This window comes from Heliangelus exortis, chromosome 21 (assembly GCF_036169615.1).
Source record: "Heliangelus exortis chromosome 21, bHelExo1.hap1, whole genome shotgun sequence".
In the NCBI taxonomy this organism is placed as follows: domain Eukaryota; kingdom Metazoa; phylum Chordata; class Aves; order Apodiformes; family Trochilidae; genus Heliangelus; species Heliangelus exortis.
In genome coordinates this window covers 8,409,656-8,427,381 of record NC_092442.1, presented here as the reverse complement: position 1 = coordinate 8,427,381, position 17,726 = coordinate 8,409,656, and the positions used below count along the sequence as shown (strand labels likewise).

The window sequence follows — 17,726 nt, the reverse complement described above, 5'->3', positions numbered from 1 at the left end:
AGAGATGTCCTACTTTAAGGTTTGACTGCAGGAATTACTATAATCAAGCCTCACTGTCACAACAAAAACATTAACTCAGAGGTTGTTAGAGGATAAAATAACATTTCACTAACTTCTGTCTGCCTCTAGCTATGTTGGGGTAGAAGCAGACTTATGGTTTTTTGGTATACATACAGTAAATATGCTCCTAGGGAAGGAAAAAAAAAAAAATAAATGACTGAGTGAAGTCAATATTCCTGATCAATCAGCATCTCTGAACAAGTCTCCTTGTGACATGCCCCCAGGCAACAACAAACCCTGACCATCAACAAGACAGTTATCCAAGGCTTGATATGAGGCTTCAGATATAGCCAGTAGCAGGCACTCAAACACATCTCCAGGGCAAAGAATGAACTTTTAGAATGTACAGGACCCAGAGAGATTTATTTATTTTTTTTAAATCTGATACACATAAGATGCCCAGCCACAAAACTGAACCTTCACATTGGAAGTGAACTTGGGAAGGGGACAAAAAGATCCTTGAAGGCTGCCACATTCCACATCCCCAAGGGTTGATAACCAAGCTGTGACCCAGACACTGAGCATCCATTGTTCAGTGAAACTACAAATCACACAAAAAAAGGTCAAAACTGGCAAAATACCTCTCCTTAACAGGCACAGTTTCACACTAAAGGAAGCCAAACTCACAAGTTATGAATGTTGCTCTGGCATATTTCTAGCTACAGCTCATTCAAGGCCTGCTTCCCAAGAGCAGTCTGTCCTGAGGCAATAAAAACCAGACCAGCAGCAGCAGCCTGCTGCAAGCCCCCCCTGCCCCCCTCACCCTGCTCTTCAGGGCAATTCTTCACCCACCTCCTAGAAAAGTTCTAAATGAGGCAGCACCTTAAGAGTCAGCAGCAAACAATTTCCAATCAATTTCACAGGTAAGAAGCCAGAGCCAGGAAGTCATTCCTCTTTCCCACTGAAAATGTAACAAGCAATCATTGGGAGAAGAGGGAGATGTCAATTACTGGGAGAAATTGTCCACCAATGAAAAAAATCCATTAGGTCTGGGACAAAGGTCAGATAACATTGCTTGGGTTGGGCCAGAATTCTTTTTGAGATGAGGTTCACACTCAGGATTTTGTGTAAAAGGTGCAGGTGCAGCCACTCCTCAGCCCTCTCCTCCCCAGCCTGGCTGATGAATCTTTTTATCAACTTCTGGTGGAAGAGCCAAGCAGCCTAAGATACCTTAAGAGATGATAATGTCTCTTTTTAATTAAAAAGGAGACCAAAACATGCCTGCAAAACCCAGGATGCCATTTACATCCACACACAGACACAGGCAGCAGCCTCAGGAGTGATCAGGTAGAAAATGCACAACAGCAAGACACAGCCTAACAAAGTGCAAACATCCACAGGTGACCTGAACAAAGGAAAGACCCAAAACAACTGCAAAAATATGGCTGGGAGACTCTGATCCTCTCCTGTCTCTCCCTTATACCCTAAGAGAGGTTAAGAGTTGGTAAGTACCTGGAATGAGAGACCTGCACAAAAGTAACTCCACAGAAGGGCAAAGACACTGCTGGAAAAGCTCAGCTCCAACACATCACAGTTTTTATAAGGTACCCCTGACCTGCATCACTGGCAGATTCAAGAGAGGATGCAAAGAAAGTTGCTCAAACAAATAATTCTCATAGCCAGCTAATGCAGAAATGCCCTCTCCAAATGGCTTCACTTTTATTGGATCTCCCACTCAAAAAATAATGTAACCTCTTTGCCCCAGTTTAATCCCAGCAGCCAACAGCATGCAGAATTTACACAGACACTTTCACACAGGCCCAGGCCAAAAATAGCATTCAGTCTAAATTACATTTCAGTCATACAAAGGATGAACCCTGCAGGTCAAGATTGAGGTTATTCATAGGGCAAAATAAGGACACCATAAAAGCAGTAAAGTATCAAGCAACCTGCAAGCTAAGTGCCATTTAAGATGCTAAGAAATAAACACCATTTAGAGCACCAATTGTTTTTTGGATTGTTTTTGTAGGAAAACTCCACACAGTATTAAATTGTTTCAGAACTTCCTCAGTGCCACTTCAGACCTGTATTTGTTCTTCAGCTTATCCACAAACACAGGCAGCAAGAACAATTTCTGGTTACCAGGTCACCAAACCTTGGTCTCATTTTACACTTCAGTAATCTGAATACTGTACATTATTTGAAAGGAAATTGGAGTGATGTGACCTTTTTTTTTTTTTTTTTTCCTCTCTTGCTAGAATTAGTGCAGTCTCACCCCCAGACTTAACACAGTTTAAAAACCCAACTTGATCACCTCACTGATCAGAAACTGGAAAGCCATCGAACTTTGGGAACTGAGATCAACAAGTAAACATTTTCAAGACAAGGTGCCAAATCTCAAGTACAGCATTCTGGAAAAATATAAATATTGTCAGTCTTTAAAAAGCCTAAGTCTGAAAGGAGGTACAAGTTCAGAGCACTGGGAAAGGGGGAGAGAGAAACCATAAAATACAAGATTTGGGGATTCCTACACAGTTTCAGTTTCAGACACCTTCTTTTGAGGGCTTCTCACTGACGATTTGACTTCCAAACAAAACAACTCCATATGGTTCAAAAGTTGCCCAGATCTCTACAGTTCTTATTAAACAGTAAAACTGAGTTTACTATTTGAGCATGAAAGTTCTAATTGCCCAACAAAAAACCACGTTTAAGACATCACTCTTGACATCACGTCTGGAAAACAGGGACAGCCTTCTCGTGAAGAAGCTGCCAAATTTCACAGGCCTGGTTTTTTTATAAAAAAGGTAGGAAGCAAAAACTTGGATTGCTAGATTTTCAAACAACAAACCCACCTAAACACAGGCAGCAGCTATTTGATCACTGCACTGCTGCTGTAATTTGGTGCAGACTGTAGCAAGAGATTTATCTTATCTACAGCCAACAGAGCATCTGCTCCAGTTTTTCTAAGGGCTGGCAGAAGACAAGTCCTGAGGAACAGAATCCTTTCACTGACCAAGAGAAGGAGTTTTGTTTCCTCCTACCTGAGAGATCGTGATGAATAAGGTCAGCAAAGTTGGGGTCATCCCCCCACCAGAATATCCACAGCTCCCTGCGTCCGGGTCTTTGGTCTCGGCGCCACACGCTGAGGACGTCGGCCTTGAGACAGCGACTGAAACTGCTCAGAATTGGGTCCTCCTCTGTCACTGGGAAGAGGATTGGGGCAGATGTTGGACCCTGCCACACGTAGCGTTTCCATTTAATCCCAGTTAGATCAGCCTAGAAGGGGAGAAAAGGAGCAACTGTCAGGCAGTGGCATGGGTAGACCCCCAGCAGAAACGTCCTGTGACAACAAGCTGATGGCAGAGGAAGAGGAGGAAGAAAGGAAGGGTCAATCAATCCAACAAGATTTAACAGAAAAAAAATTTCTCCTTAAAACCAGAAATGATGCTTTTAAAGTTTTGTGTGCTTTAGAACCCCAGACTGGAAATCATCAGGCACCCTGCTTTAAAATCCCCTTCAATAAATGCAGTCAAGCAAGAGCTGTTCGTTTTCACTGCAGCTTTAAGATTACAGAGAGCAAAGTCAGATTTTATTTAAAAATGTGAAAGACAAGTGAATAATGTAATGATTCCCAGACTGGAATTGTCTAATCTACTAAAGACTTGCCTTAGCAAAGAACATCTTCCTTTTTGCTTATGCATACACTACCTTTTCAATCCAAGATTAACATAGCAAGTCTCACTCAATACATTCTCCCAGTCTTCTACTACTCTGGAAAATTTCACAAGTTTCCCCACTGTAAAATATTCCCTGTATCTCACACACAAAGCCTCTCAACTAAACTTATTTTACCCAGAGCTGTAACTTCCAGAATTTAAATCCTATTTTTACCAGCAGATTATACATCAGACTTGCATCCACATTATGATCCACTAAATTCTCTTTTAGGCAAAAATTCGTTTGACTTTATGAAGTCAAAGTGTTTCTACTACATGTGAGGGGCAACAGACAATTCCTGAATTATCTACAGTGCAATTCCATACCAACTTTTAGCCTTTAGTTTTTTCACATGAGGAAAGTCACCTTAAGGCAGGCAGGGGAGACTTTGCCCCTGGGGTCTCTTTGAGAAGGGAGAAGAAGGTTGGATGGCATTTGGTTAAGAAATCACTATTTTAATTTTTTTTTTTTTTTCCCAATGTGACCACACACAAAAGCTTAGTGCAACATTTAAACCTAACATGGCAGCCTTTCCACCTCCAGAAGGAGAAGCAATCTGAGGAAAGGTTAGGAGGAGGCTGCAACAGTTGATACTTTAGAAGGACTTTAAGATTTTAGAATGCATTACGAGGAGGGAGCTGCAGGCCTGATGCAGGCTGCAGACACATTCAGGCTCTCCAGATCCCCCTCCATCCAAAAATATTAGCAGCAGTTTGGCACAGGTTTTATTTATAGCAATCTCTAGAATAATAAGTATCAGGCAGTCATCTAAGATGAGCTAATCTGCGTTAAAAAGCAGATGAAACAGCTCAGCACAGCCACCAAAAAAATTGCATCACAGCCCAGTTAAATCAGATTTACTTTGAGAGCTCCCAAAACCAACAGTTCGATCGATTTCGTATTTGGGTGTAAAAAGGCTACAAAATGGTGCAGAACAAAACGCAGGATAGCAGGAGGAGTGCAACCACCAAAAGCGGACTTCCAGAATAAAATTAATAATGATAATAATTTTAAAAAAATAAAAAAAAAAAAAACAAGCAGTAAAAAAGAGATCAGTTTAAAAGCATGGATGAAGGGAGGCTTCGGCTCAGATTTTCCCGAGATGTCAGGAGTGTGGAGAGAAAAGAGAAAGTTCCCCGAGCTGTGGGGTCTGCAAAGCAAGAGGAGCAGCAATCCCCTCCTTACCTCCTGCCAGGAATCTCACCCTGAGAGGCAAGAGAGGGGAAGGCAGGGAGAAGTTGCAGGCGAGGAAAAAGGGAAGGAAAAGGCGAGTTGCAGGGAGGAGAGTACCCAGGAAGAAAAGCGGAGGGAGGGGCGAGGCGAGACAGACAGCGATGGAGGGGGAACCAGAGGGGCATGGGAGAGTTGGCTGGCTCCAGGCAGGGCCTACTCCGAGGACTCATCCAACAGAAGCTATGCTAAAAATGGCTGCTTTGCTTCCACTACCCCTTCCTCCCCTCCCCCCCCAACCCCAAAGAAAAAAAAAAAAAAAAAAAAAAAAAAAAAGCACAACACACACACAAAAAAAAAACCAAAAAAAAAAAAAAAAAAAACACCACCAAAAAAAAAAAAAAAAAAAGAGAAAAAAAAAAAAAAAAGAAAAAAAAACCCAAAATCCAAACCCTCCTCCTCTTTCAGTCCGTGCCCGCCGCCCCTGTGCCGAGACTCACCAGGCAGAAGAGGTTGGAATGGCAATCCTCCAGGCTGGCCCCGTTCGGCACGAAGCAGGAACTCATCCTCACAGCCACAACCCACACGCCATTATCCCACAGCCTCCGACAAGAAAGAAAGAGACAGACAGAGAGCGAGAGAGAGCGAGAGAGAGAGAGACAGACACCGAGGGGGAACGGGGGGAGGGGGACGATGCAGACGCACAAATAATAATACAATTAAATAAGGGATTTACATAGGGACACACACGCAGGAGAAACAGTGGCAGGGCGAATCACCCGGGAGGAAAGTGGTATCGGAGAGGGGGGGGGTAAAAAAAAAAATATATATATTAAAAAAATAATAATTAAAAAAAATTATTTTTTTTTTTAAAGAGAAACTCGCAACGTTTTCCCTTCTTCTGGATACGAAACGGGGAAGGGGGAAAAGGGGGGGTGAAGCCACCCTGGAAGGGGAGAACAGAAAGAGGGAGGTGGTAAGTAATCCAACGACGGGAGATTAAGATCAAAATCCTCCCTGTTCCTCTTGTCTTCTCATTCGCATAAGGAAGGGAGGGAGAGGAGGTGAGGTGAAGGGGTAATTGATCCAACAAGAGAATAAAAATGGGGTAATTAATCCAGGGGGGCTAGGGGTAAAAATCAGTTGACATCCCTCCTTCCTCTCTTCTCGGATGCCAAGCGAGAGAAGTAGGAAAAAATAAATAATCCAGTGGGGGCGATTAATCCAGAAACCTCCCTCCTCTTCCTCCTGCTTCTGTAGTCATCAGATGGGAAAGGGGCAAATTGTGGAATGACTGGGAAGGATGGGCTGTGGGAGAGAGAAAAATCCAGGCTCGTCTCTTCAGAGTCCGAGGGCAACAGGGTGGGGAGGGGAGGGGGAGAGGGAAAGGGGGGGGGAAGAGTCAGATTCTTCTCCCCTGCTCCAAAAAATATCCCAAATAAATTAAAATTTAAAATCGTAAAAACAAACTTCACAGGCCAGAAGCAAGGCGAGCCTGAAGAATTCGTAAAGGCAGGAGAAGAAAAATTTCCTGTGGTGTACCCCAAAAAAACATCTGCGGGGGCAGGGGAGGGGGGGAAAGGGATTCCTTGAGAGAGAAAGGCCGCAAAAGTCTCCTCAGCAGCCCAGCAGGGGATTAAATTCCCCTGTGGAAAACCCCCCTCCCCAAAAAGAGATCCTCTTCGCAGAGAGGGCGAAAGCAAAATATCCTGTAAAAATCCTTCCGTGGGGAAAGGAGGGAGGGGGGGAGAGGGGTGGAAGGAGGGAATCGCGGGTGACCCTCGAAGTCTCTTCGGGGAAGGATGGAGGAGTCTCCCGGAGGCCGATCCCCAGTCTTTTCGGGGCAGGAGGAAAGGGTAAATCGCAGAATGTCTTCAGGGAGGTTCGACCCCCCCCCCCCTCCCCCCAAAACTGTCCTCCGGGGCCGAGGGAGCCCCACAAAGTCCACAGGGCTGGGCGGGTCTCTTCAGGGGAGCCCGGACCCCGCCAAGTTACCGCCGAGAGATGGAGGAAGGGGGGGGATCCGGGGCAGGGAGGGTCCCCTCCACCCCGCCGAACCCCCAAGACCCCTGCGAGCAGGGAGGGAGAGGGGTGCGAAGGTGAGGCGGGGAGGGACCAGCCTCACAGCAAAAATAAAAGAATAAAATTAAAAAAAAATTTAAAAAGGGGGGGAAAAAAAAAAAAAAAAAACACGAAAAAAAAAAAAAACGGGGAGGGGGGGGAAAAAAAATATAAAGCGATAGTCTTCAATCGGAGCAGTCTCTTCAGCGGGGGGAGGAAAGCGAACCCCGAGAGCCCCGCGGCGGGGCGGGGGCCCCCGCTCTCCTCAGGTGAGGGGGCTCCGGCAGGGCCGCGGGAAGGTTCCGCGCCGCCCCGCTGCGGCGTCCCCGCGGGGGCAGTGGGCGGAGGGGCCCCCTCCCCGAGCTCTCCTCGGGAGGGCGGGGAGGCGACGGCCGAACCCCGGTCTTTCCTGAGGCGGAAGGGCCGCGGGGGAAGGGGTCGCAGCCCCCCCCACAAAATTCCCGGACCCGCCGTACGCCGAGACACAGGGACGCGGCGGCCGCTGCTGCTGCTGCTGCTGCTGCTGCTGCTGGCGGAGTCTCGGTGCCCCCCAAAGCCCCCGCCGCTGGGTCTCCTCCTCGTTTGCCCTCAGCGGTGCCTCTGTCGGCGGCTGCCCGGCCGCGGCATCCTGGTCAGCCCGCTCCCCCTCAGCGAGTCTCCCCCATGTCGCGTCGCGGCCGGAGCGGGGAGGGGGAGTGAGGGAGGGAATGAGTGAGGGAGGGAGGGAGGATTCTTCCCCCGTTTAATTCCGAGCCCCTTTTTCTTTAATGGCGGCCGCAGGGACGAGAGTCGGGGCCCCCCTGCCGCGCTCTCATTGGCCGCCGCGCCGTCACGTGGCCCCGCACCGCCATGGCCGCCGCCGCTGCTGGGGGGAGGCGGGGGCTGTGGCGCAGCGCGGCCGCTGGGGGCGTCCCGGGCGCTGCGGAGCCGCCCGGCTTCCCCGTTGGGACAGCGCCATCTAGCGGCCGCGCCGCAGAAGGACATCGGGACGCAGGGGTCGCAGGTTCGAGTCCCGCCGCACCCCCGGCCCCGCAGCCCGAGTTTCGGTGTCTCCCCGGTACCCCCCAACCCGCCCCTTCGTGACGCCCATCCACTCGTGGGGGTCGTTTTGGGGGTGTTCCTCACCCCCCCAGCGCTGCCGGGCAGCTCCCGGGCCAAAGGTCGAGCCCGTCCCAGCAGCAAAGCCAAGCCCGGGTCTGGCTCCTCTGGCACCAATCGCGGGTCTTGGCAGAGGCTTCCCCAGCTCTGGGCTCGGTACCGTGTTGGTGCTTTGCAAATGCCACGCTGTGCCTCTCGAGAGCCTTTTAAAAAAAGATACGCAGGTCTTCAGAAAGCTGGCATTAATATTTAACACAAGCCTTAATGCTGTCACCAGTCGCGCTGCCATCGGAGCTGCCAGAGCAGCTCCAAAATTCCATTTTTTTTTCCATGCATCCATATTGTGCCGTTCGTGAGGATGAAGGAGGTGGTGGCTCTGTTACTACACGCACAGATTCGCAGGAGGACTTTGAGATTATTCCGAATTAAGATGCTACAGTGAGAGGGAAAGCTATTTTTGAGACATTACGTATCTCATATTCCATATTCATTTCCTATGCAGTGGTTTGCATCTCCAACGTTGGAAAACGTGGAGAAATTTCAGGCTACTTTACGCATTATTTTCCTCTGACTGCAAAGTTGAAGTGAAAAAATACACACCAGGGTAAAGGGCCTAAAGTAGAAGAAAGACTTGAATGTCTCAGCTAACGTGACATTCGCATTAAAATGGGATCTGTTCCTGCAACAGCAGCACATTGCATCACAACTATGCAACGTGATGATGTTTCAAAGGCCCTGCAAATTATTTCAGGACTTGGGAAGCAGACGAGCAGCAAATGTCTTGACAGAGTAGGAGGAAAGAAGGACACTCTATAAATAAATTTATATGATAAGTTAAAAAAAAAAATCAAAAAGTGACACTAGATATTCTCACCGAGAGAAACTTTGAAGATTTACTCACACTACGACTATTTTTGTCTGTCAGTGTAGGCAAGCAAGATTCTTCTTTTTATCTAAATAGAACCAGAGTATTTTTAACACAGGAGATTCATTCCCTCAGTGCTCATCAAAACACAGCAGCTGGGGATGGGGAGGGGGCACATGGAACCAAACCCCTCCCCAAGCAGAGCAGATGGTTTTCCCTGGGGGGCTGCAGACGAGGACCATGGTGTGGGGAGGGTTCAGAGCCCACTCCTCTGTGCTGCTGTGGGTGCTGAGGGGCACAGGAAGGTCCTACACAAAGTTTCAGTGAGCAGATTTGGTGGTTAAATTATCAGAGAGAGGTTATCAAGTCACATTTCCCAAAGGAGAAATCCAATGCTTTGGAAGAAATAAAAAAAAAAAAAAAAAGCAGCATTCAGCGTTAGTAGACAAGAACAGGGATGGTTTTCCCTCTGTGAGGGAAATGAATCCCTTGGTAAAACTGGGATGGGGTAAAGGGAACAGAAATCCAGATGCTTCAGTGTGGGCCTGAAGCACAGCAAATGTCATCCTCCATTTCCTCATTGATTTCAGGGTGACACCAAATTTTCAGTAGCTGAAAACCCATTTCTTGTACCTGAAACAGCACAGCTCAGAGTCTGGAAGAGAAGATCAGCCCAGGGTCCAGCACTGCCTTTGGCACCCATCAAGTTCTCAGTTTTGAGGAACCAGCCCCTCTGTCTGAGTTTATTTATCTGTAAAATGCATCTTTTAATCTGGTTCTCACACAGTGAGTACTTACACAGGACCCCAGTCCAGAACATAACTTTTTCCAGTAAGCATAAATAGAGGATAAAGAATTAATAAAGTATTGACAAAACAGGGTTCTTAGATAGTTCTCATCTCTGCAGCTTCCAGAAGTGCATTAAGCTGCATAATTAGCATCTGTCACATGTAGCCTTTTCCTTCCCTCTCCCTAGAAGGAAACTGCAGGAAGAAATTGTAATATAAATGTTATTATTTTCACTGTGCAGTGCATTCATGTTAGGAGAGAAGCAGTCACCTAGGCTAGCACTCGATCTTTGTGTAATATAAACTTTATCAGTTAAAAAAATGCTACTGATGCAATTTAAAAATTAACTTGTGTTCTGGAAAGAAAACAGTAGAGGGGGTGGGGTGAGATGATCCCTGTTGCATCACATTAAAACCAGTGGAATTGTTAGTAAAAAGTAACACAAGTTACTTGTCCTGGTCACTATATCCTTACACCCTCACAAAGCAGTAAGGGATGGAGACTTTCTCCTTTTAATCAAGAGCATTTATTTTGAAAAGAATAGACACATTTTGAAAAACACCAAAACAAAAAGGAGGACTTCATGTTGCTTTTTCATTCAGATTACATGATACTCCACTGCTGAATATAAAAAGCCAGTGGAACTACAGCATGTAGTGAACCTCTGCAGACTAACTTAAAAGAAGATGCTCCCCTTTAGAAGACTAAAAAGAAAAAAAATGCAATTTAAGAACAATAGCAACATGAAAACCAGTGACATTATTTAGCCTTTGATTTCCACTCAGACTGTCTCCTACATTTCCACAGTTTTTCTACTCAATTAGCTCAAAGAAAATTGATCTTATAGGCTTGAAGGTATTGCCAGCATCCTGAGCTATCAAGAGCAGGCTGCAAGCTAAAACTTCAGCCACAGAGGTGGTAATTATTGTAATTGGTCCATGTGAAGCAAATCTATCCAGCAGGACAGAGTTCAAACTCATGCCAGTCTGTCTTTAGTTGGCACTGACAGTTCTATCAAGAGGATACAGAGGTCTCAGCAGGACTCATTATTGGCAACTGTTCAACAGTTCTCTTCTCCAAATGGTTTCAAGGGGATTTGGGTGGGAAGAAAAGATAATTTTTAACAAATTAAACTACCTAAAGATGGCTAGATGCCCAGAGCCACCTAGTCTGCATTAGTTACCACTACCTAACAGCTTTAAAAAGAAGATTTAAAGTACTGCTGCAAAGAAATGTCTGGCTGGCTGTACCAGGATGATCAGATCACTGGAGTTACCCAAACTTGCACTGTACACCATCCTACAAGTAGGTGTCTGAGTATGTCCAGAGTAAAAGAATATTTACACAGTGTGTGTTCCTCAGAAAACAAGAACCTCAAGTTACTGGAACCCAAGCATACCTATAAGGACATGCTATATAGTTTCAAAAAATTAGAAGACCACTTTTTAATTAAAACTGATAATAGCAAAGCCCCCAGAGGAGATAAGATTAGGGGGGCTGTTTATTTCCCATTAGTATTTATCTCACAGCATTTGTAAGGTGTCCATAACTGTGGTGTAAAACATAATTCAGATAAGATAAGATAAGATAAGATAAGATTAGGGGGGGTGTTTAATTCCCATTAGTATTTATCTCACAGCATTTGTAAGGTGTCCATAACTGTGGTGTAAAACATAATTCAGATTTGCACTGAGAGTTCTCACAGGAGACTCTGCTCTGTGCCACATTGATGTTCAGGTCCTTTGTTTAGATTTTGCAAGAATGCTTTTTTTTTTTTTCTCAAATGGTGAGTGTGTCATTTTTAGCAGAGGTCTCCAAGAGAAGATTTGAGCTTAATGCACAGCAATAAAAAGAGGAATATGAGAATTCTTCCTCTCTTTAGTGTCAGCTTTGGTTAAGACGTATGAATGCACATGAATAGTCTTGTCAGAACCTCTGGGGCTTCTGGCATTCAAGACCTAACATATTATTACTTCTGACCAGAACATGAGCTGCTGTGCAGTAAGAAGGGAAAGAAAAAAACAGATAGGACCACTCCCTAATCAGACAGAAATTGTTATGTATTTCTCTGGGTGGAAATCCCCAAACAGAACTTTTCTGTCATGAAATACAATGATTATTTTCTCCAATCTGAGATGAATGGTTGTACCTACTCCTTGAGTCTGCAGCAGGAAAAACAAAACAAATCGTTGTTTTATGCCTGATCTTGCACCTTTTACTCCAGGAAAGGCTCCTAATTGACTCCCATAAATAAAGACTGCACAGCCAAGTATTTCACCTGCTAAAGGACACATGCTTGTCAGAAGAAAGGTTCTAGCATTCCTAGCTTCTATTTTTTTCACCACCAAAGGTTCTTTAAATTACTCATTTCAGATAAAAATAAGCTAATCAAATAATATAGTTACAATAAGATTATTTTAATTCAAATGTCAGTACACATCAAATCTGGAGAGCACTACAATGGGAAGGTTCATTCACCAGAAGCAAAAATCTTACAATGTGCTGCCAGCTGAGCTGAGAGAGGATACACTTCAGATTTTTTTTGTCATTGTTAACAATTTGTTGCCAAATAATCAGAAATTATTCAAAAGCATTGAAATTAGTTTAATCAGTGTGCTTGTCTTCTGAAATTTGAGATGAATCAGTACCTTTCCTTTACAGTGCAACAAAATAAAATATCCTGCACTTTGCAACTGAAACAACCTTTAGTCCACATCCAGGAGTTACAGAAAGTCAGACAAAGAAACTGATTTGTTTGGTGTAATAAATAATAGCAGACCTTTACGTATTTGAAGTGCAACAGATGGTCTTCCAAAAGCAGCATAATGACTGGCAGACAGTACACTTTGTTAGAGTGGCTTGGAATGTCTTCAGCAATTACACAAAATGTTTTTTGGGGGAAGCCCTCTCATCTCTAGGAGCCTTCTTATGTAAATAGCTGTAATTTCCCTACTTGGATGCTAAAAAATTGTGTATTTTCCCAACTCTTGACAAGGTAGCCAGTGACCCAGAAAAGGAAACACCTTTGGCACTCCCAAGACTATTCCAAACGAGGCCTCAAACATTTTGTCACCTGAGTAGAAGAGTTGTAAGTAGAGAAAAATAAATTAGAATTAAAAGGAAACACCTCTGGGCACGTAACTGTAAACTGCTCATCTATAGCCAGGTATTCCATGGAACTGTAATTTATGAATAAAAAAGGAAGGTTTAAAATAAGATCTTTCAGAGAAGAGCTGGGAGGTGTGCAGCCAGAACATGTGGAATATCTAGAGAACAAAACAAAACTAAATTACTCAATTATAAGCTCTTCCCTTTGGGAAACTGGTGACTTTTGAAGAGTCCTCTTCAACAGGAGACACTGTGACTACAGCTGAGGGCAGGGGAAAGTGAGGGTTTTTGATGCTGTGACAGAGTTTTTCAGTTTTATGGGAAAAAAAAACACCCAACAAGCCTGCAATTAAGTAAGACAGTAAATAAACAAAAATAAAATACTGATCCTTAACAGTGTATTACTAGATTTTAAAAATTTAACTCGTGGCTTCCTCCCACCCCTCTAATCCTAGAATTAATCTTTTCTGTCATAAAATCTACCAGGTTCACTGAGTAAAATTTTAGTGGCAACATAAACACAACCAAAATGTGTCCTTTAACAATGTAACTTAACTGTTGATGGGATCATAACTGCATTACTCCCCCTCCAATTAGCAGCAGAATTCTTTATGTTTGCTTACCAAGCGTAAACTCTGCGCTTGTCACTACAAAGACCTTCTGTAGAGGCCTTAAAAAAACAGCCCCAGCAATTAAAATGACAACAACAGAGGTGGATTGGTCACATTATGACAGAAAATATCCAGCTGTTTCTTTCCAGCAAAAGGATACTGAAATATAGCTGAAACCCGATGAGTAAATTTTGTTACTCTGCATAATGCTGATGGATATTCTGGCCAAGGTACAGATTTCCAAGAAAGAAATAGATTAATATAAAATAAATCTAACCTCACTGATTTAATTTTTTTTTTTTTCCCTACCCAATCAGAATTATCACTCAACCTTTTTGCCAATACACATTTCTCTTTTTGCTAGAACTAACAGATTCACTATTCTGTAAGGAATTCTCTAAAAGTAAGAAAAAAATTGGGTTTCATCATCCAAGGAAGGGAAAAACTAAACTGATGGGGTTAGAAATCCATTAGATTTTAAACTTAGGTACTTCAGCTGTGTTAAAAACATTCCAAGAGTTTCAATTAAAACCATAAGTCTCATTACACCCAGGCTACCACTTATAAAACATTAATCTCTGTTACAATCACAACTGACTCTGCTGCTGGTTCCTGCCTGTTCTGCTTCACAACAGAAATAACATGAGAAGTTACTTGTAACACATGTAGGGATTAAAAAAAAAATACTTAAAATGTACTTTTAAATAATAAAGTCTGAAGAGTAAGTGTTTTAGGTTAGCTTTTAGTTAAGGTTATAGGGACTGGACATCTGAAGTGATAGAGATAGGTTTGATTTCTAAAAGAGCATTAGAGACAGTGATAAAATACCTGAGAGATACAGAATTCAGCCATTTGGGGGAAAATAAAACCAAACCCTGTCTGTAGAGTCCATGTACAGAGGTGCCCTTGGAGGAAAAATCAGAAAATAATCAGGAAATTTTTTTGTTTGTTTTTTTTTCTCTGGAATTTTTTGCCCCTCATAACAGCACATACACAGCAAAGTGATTTGTATCAGAACTCATCCATGCATTAATATTTTGCTCAATAAATTAAGTTGATTATCCATGAGTTTTTAGGAGTGCAGCAAACATGTCAGCTGTTATATAAAGAACACATGGGCATTTCACTCCTTACATTACAGCAGATAATGAGCTCAGCCATTACATAGAGAATAAATCTCATTTGCAGGTTCAGAAGTACCTCTGACATCTTTACATTTTGTGAACCAGAACTCACAGGTAGCTCTTAACATTTGTCTCCTGAGTAATTACCATAAGTGGGGAAAAGCTTTAATGTTATCTTCTTTATACCTGCAGCCACAACATCTTTCAGAAGCTGAGAACTTGCAGACTCCAAACAATTACTGTAAAATACAGAGGATAAGAAAGGGGGAAAAAAAAATAATTCCCTTCACTAAATTCCCAGAATTCATCTTCAGATTTCATGCTTGGAAATTAGCTAAAATATTTCTAGACTGTAATACACCCTTTCTGGATGTTTCACCTGACATAATTGCTTGACAACAAGCATCTCTTTCTCTGGGAGTATCCTGTGGTGAATTTATTCACATCAGGAAAAAAAAAACCACTAGAAAGGTGTCTTCATTTTAAAGTTTGCAGATTAGACACCACAAACAAACAATTCAGTGTGACACAACCTGTAACCATTCTGCAGTTTTGTGGACATACAGACTGCCTTTTCCATCATCAGCCACAAGAAACATTTAGATGGCCAAAAGTTTTGGAATCAGCAGGTTTTGACAGTGATAAATCAAATAAATAAGAAATACAGCAAATAGTATCTCAGTGGAATGCACTGGAAACAATGTGAAACTGAAAAGAGTCCAAATGTGGAAGACTTGAAAACTCAGCCCCAAAATAACCAGCTGGAAGCTGAAGCAAATCCCATTGTGTGAGGTGAATGACCACTACTTAATACATTAAAAAAACAAGAATTCCATGATCAGTGTATAATTTTGGGTTATTTAGTATGATATTTGGGTTAATTAGTATAATTTTGGGTTCTATTTGTATAGCATAAGGCCTAACATGCTTACTGAAAAAGAAAAAAGCTCTTTTTTAAATAATTAGCTTTCTGGAAAATTGATTGACTTGAAGTACTGGATTTGGTCTGACTACTACCATGTTTCACAAAAATGTAACTTTGCAGTGTAATGCCAATAAAGGTACAGACCCCACAGAACTTGTAGAGCAGAAAATCAGGAAGAAAGCAAAACATTTCTCATGTAGGAAAGACCTAAAAGAGTGAGCAAAGAAACAGATGGGAAGTGCCCAGGTACAGCAGGAGCCTGTGTGAACAAGAATCACATGTTCCTACTATTGCTCAAGAGATGTACTTGAATTAGAGAGACAAACTACTTTAAAAGTGTAAGGGAGGTATGTGCAAACTGTTGTGCCTCTCTCACACCAGCCAGGATTCAGAATATTTTATTCTGTAGGGAAAAAAAAAAAAAAAAAAAGAGCAAAAATGTCAGCACACAATCATCCAGTGTGACAGCAGGACAACCTTGATGAAGCACAAGCACAGATAAAATAAATAAATATACAAATTTGAATGTAGTCAGTACACTTGCTACTGAGAAGAACTGTAAGAGAATCTCCTGAGGAAGGCTTTAAGAATATTTTCCTTTTTTTCACATCAACCATCACCCGTGAAGTCACACAAACAAACATCCTTTTGCAAATAAAGTGGTCATCTTCATTTTTTGGCAACTGCAGTAAGAGTTGCCTTACCAAAAAGATCCCATAAGTAGGTTTTATTCCTGTGAGTAATCTCTTCAGAGAGTGAGGAGAAAACATGAGCTAAAATTACTTGCACAATCATGTTTCGTAACTGTTCCTAGCTGAGTGGTATCAGTCCTTCACTTTCCCAAGTACAAAAAAGCACAAATTTTTCTCCCTCTTTTGCTAAGATTTAAAAAAAAAAAAACCAACAAACAAATCCCCTTATCCTTGGGTACTTACAGAGTTTGGAGGAGCTGAAAACAATGGAGCACTGTGTGTCCCAGTCATCGCATAGAGTTGGAAAAAAAAAAGTATGGAAAAGAACACACAAAGTATGTAATTACTGTTTCACAGGATAATTTCATTATTAATACATCCCCAAAGATAGCATGCACAGTACTGCAGCTTAATTAGATGATAACTGGAGGGGGGTTGAATTTATGAGGTAATAACTATATTTTGGACTAATAAACTCCCAGGCTGAAGTGTTTATTAATCTAGAATACAAAGATTATGCAGCTAATAGGAGACAACCTCAGATTGCAGTGAGATGCCTCTTGTTTATATATTTGAAAATTAATATTTTTGTTCTTTTGGGAGCTATATCAGAAAGCCAAGATTGCTGTGGATGGGACTGAACAACTCTAAAAACTGTCCAGCAATTATGTATTCTCAAAGGCAAAGATTTTTTAAGTTTCAGAAGATGCTGTGGCTTTCAAGTTTCACTTTTAAATCAATTTGTCATCTCCTGAACTGTTCAGAACTGGAAATATACCCTCTATACTTTGCCTTCTGACAGCTGCCAGTGCTCTGTTCTGATGGAAAGAAAGGACAGATTCCCCTGTAGGACAAGCAGAGAATTTAACAGACAAGTTCCTCCCCCAAAACCCTCCATGCTGTTTCTATTTTGCTGCTCTGGGACTCACCTGCAGTACTGCACCATGTGGTGACCAAACACATTCATTTTAATGTCTCATTAAACTTTTTTCTTTCCTTAACATCATCCTATAAAGTTTTTTTGCCTGGTACAGCACACAAAGGATTTAGAAACTGAGTGTTCACCACTGGGAGGATTTATATCCCAAACAGCTGTGCCAAGAAGTCAGATGGCACAATCTGTGAACTTGTCCTCAGGTAGTCACAAACTTGAGCTTTATAAACTACCACAGAGTACACTCCTTTTAAACTGCATTTCTCTGTTATTTTGGGAGTGTCACTGTCCCACACAGGCAAGACAGGAGAGCAAATTCAGTCCAGGAAAAAGTCTGCCTGGTTAGCCAAAGCTAAACTTAGGCCTGAGAGAACTACAGAGAAAGCAAAAGGAAGAAACACTGGCAGGAGCAGTGTGTGGCACCAGCTCCTTGCAGATGAAACAAGACTAAGAAATGCCAAGGGAGCTCTTTCCACACCTGGCTGAGTGATGGACAAACCTTGGGAAATCCTGGATGTGCAGGAGAAAGGGGCAAGACACATCACAGAAAAATTCCTGCTTCTCTGAGCCAGTCCACGTTGCAGGATAGCAGTAAGAAAGTTGTGTCACTGAGGGCTGTGAAGGTTTAAGGA

The 17,726-nt window shown here is 42.9% G+C and overlaps 1 protein-coding gene and 1 long non-coding RNA gene across 6 annotated transcripts in view; both read right to left on the bottom strand.

Moving 5' to 3' along the window:
• Positions 1 to 7,039, bottom strand: part of MED13 (mediator complex subunit 13) — a 52,302-nt gene extending 45,263 nt beyond the window's left edge. Inside the window, exons 1-2 of the mRNA XM_071765302.1 lie at positions 5,388 to 7,039; positions 3,042 to 3,276 (exon numbers count right to left, since the gene is read on the bottom strand). Of these exons, the coding sequence (XP_071621403.1) occupies positions 3,042 to 3,276; positions 5,388 to 5,453 (301 nt within the window). The 5' untranslated portion in view covers positions 5,454 to 7,039. The remainder of the gene's footprint in view (positions 1 to 3,041; positions 3,277 to 5,387) is intronic.
• Positions 7,040 to 12,101: 5,062 nt separating this feature from the next.
• Positions 12,102 to 17,726, bottom strand: part of LOC139805865 (uncharacterized) — a 25,212-nt gene continuing 19,587 nt past the window's right edge. For 2 of the 5 annotated variants that reach the window (XR_011730022.1, XR_011730025.1), the window contains 2 exons: positions 17,594 to 17,709; positions 12,102 to 12,773 (listed from right to left, as the gene is read on the bottom strand). This is a non-coding gene — a long non-coding RNA (uncharacterized lncRNA). Of the gene's footprint in view, positions 12,774 to 14,729; positions 14,783 to 17,593; positions 17,710 to 17,726 lie in introns of all 5 variants that reach the window. The other 3 variants (XR_011730024.1, XR_011730020.1, XR_011730023.1) reach the window with 2 other exon arrangements.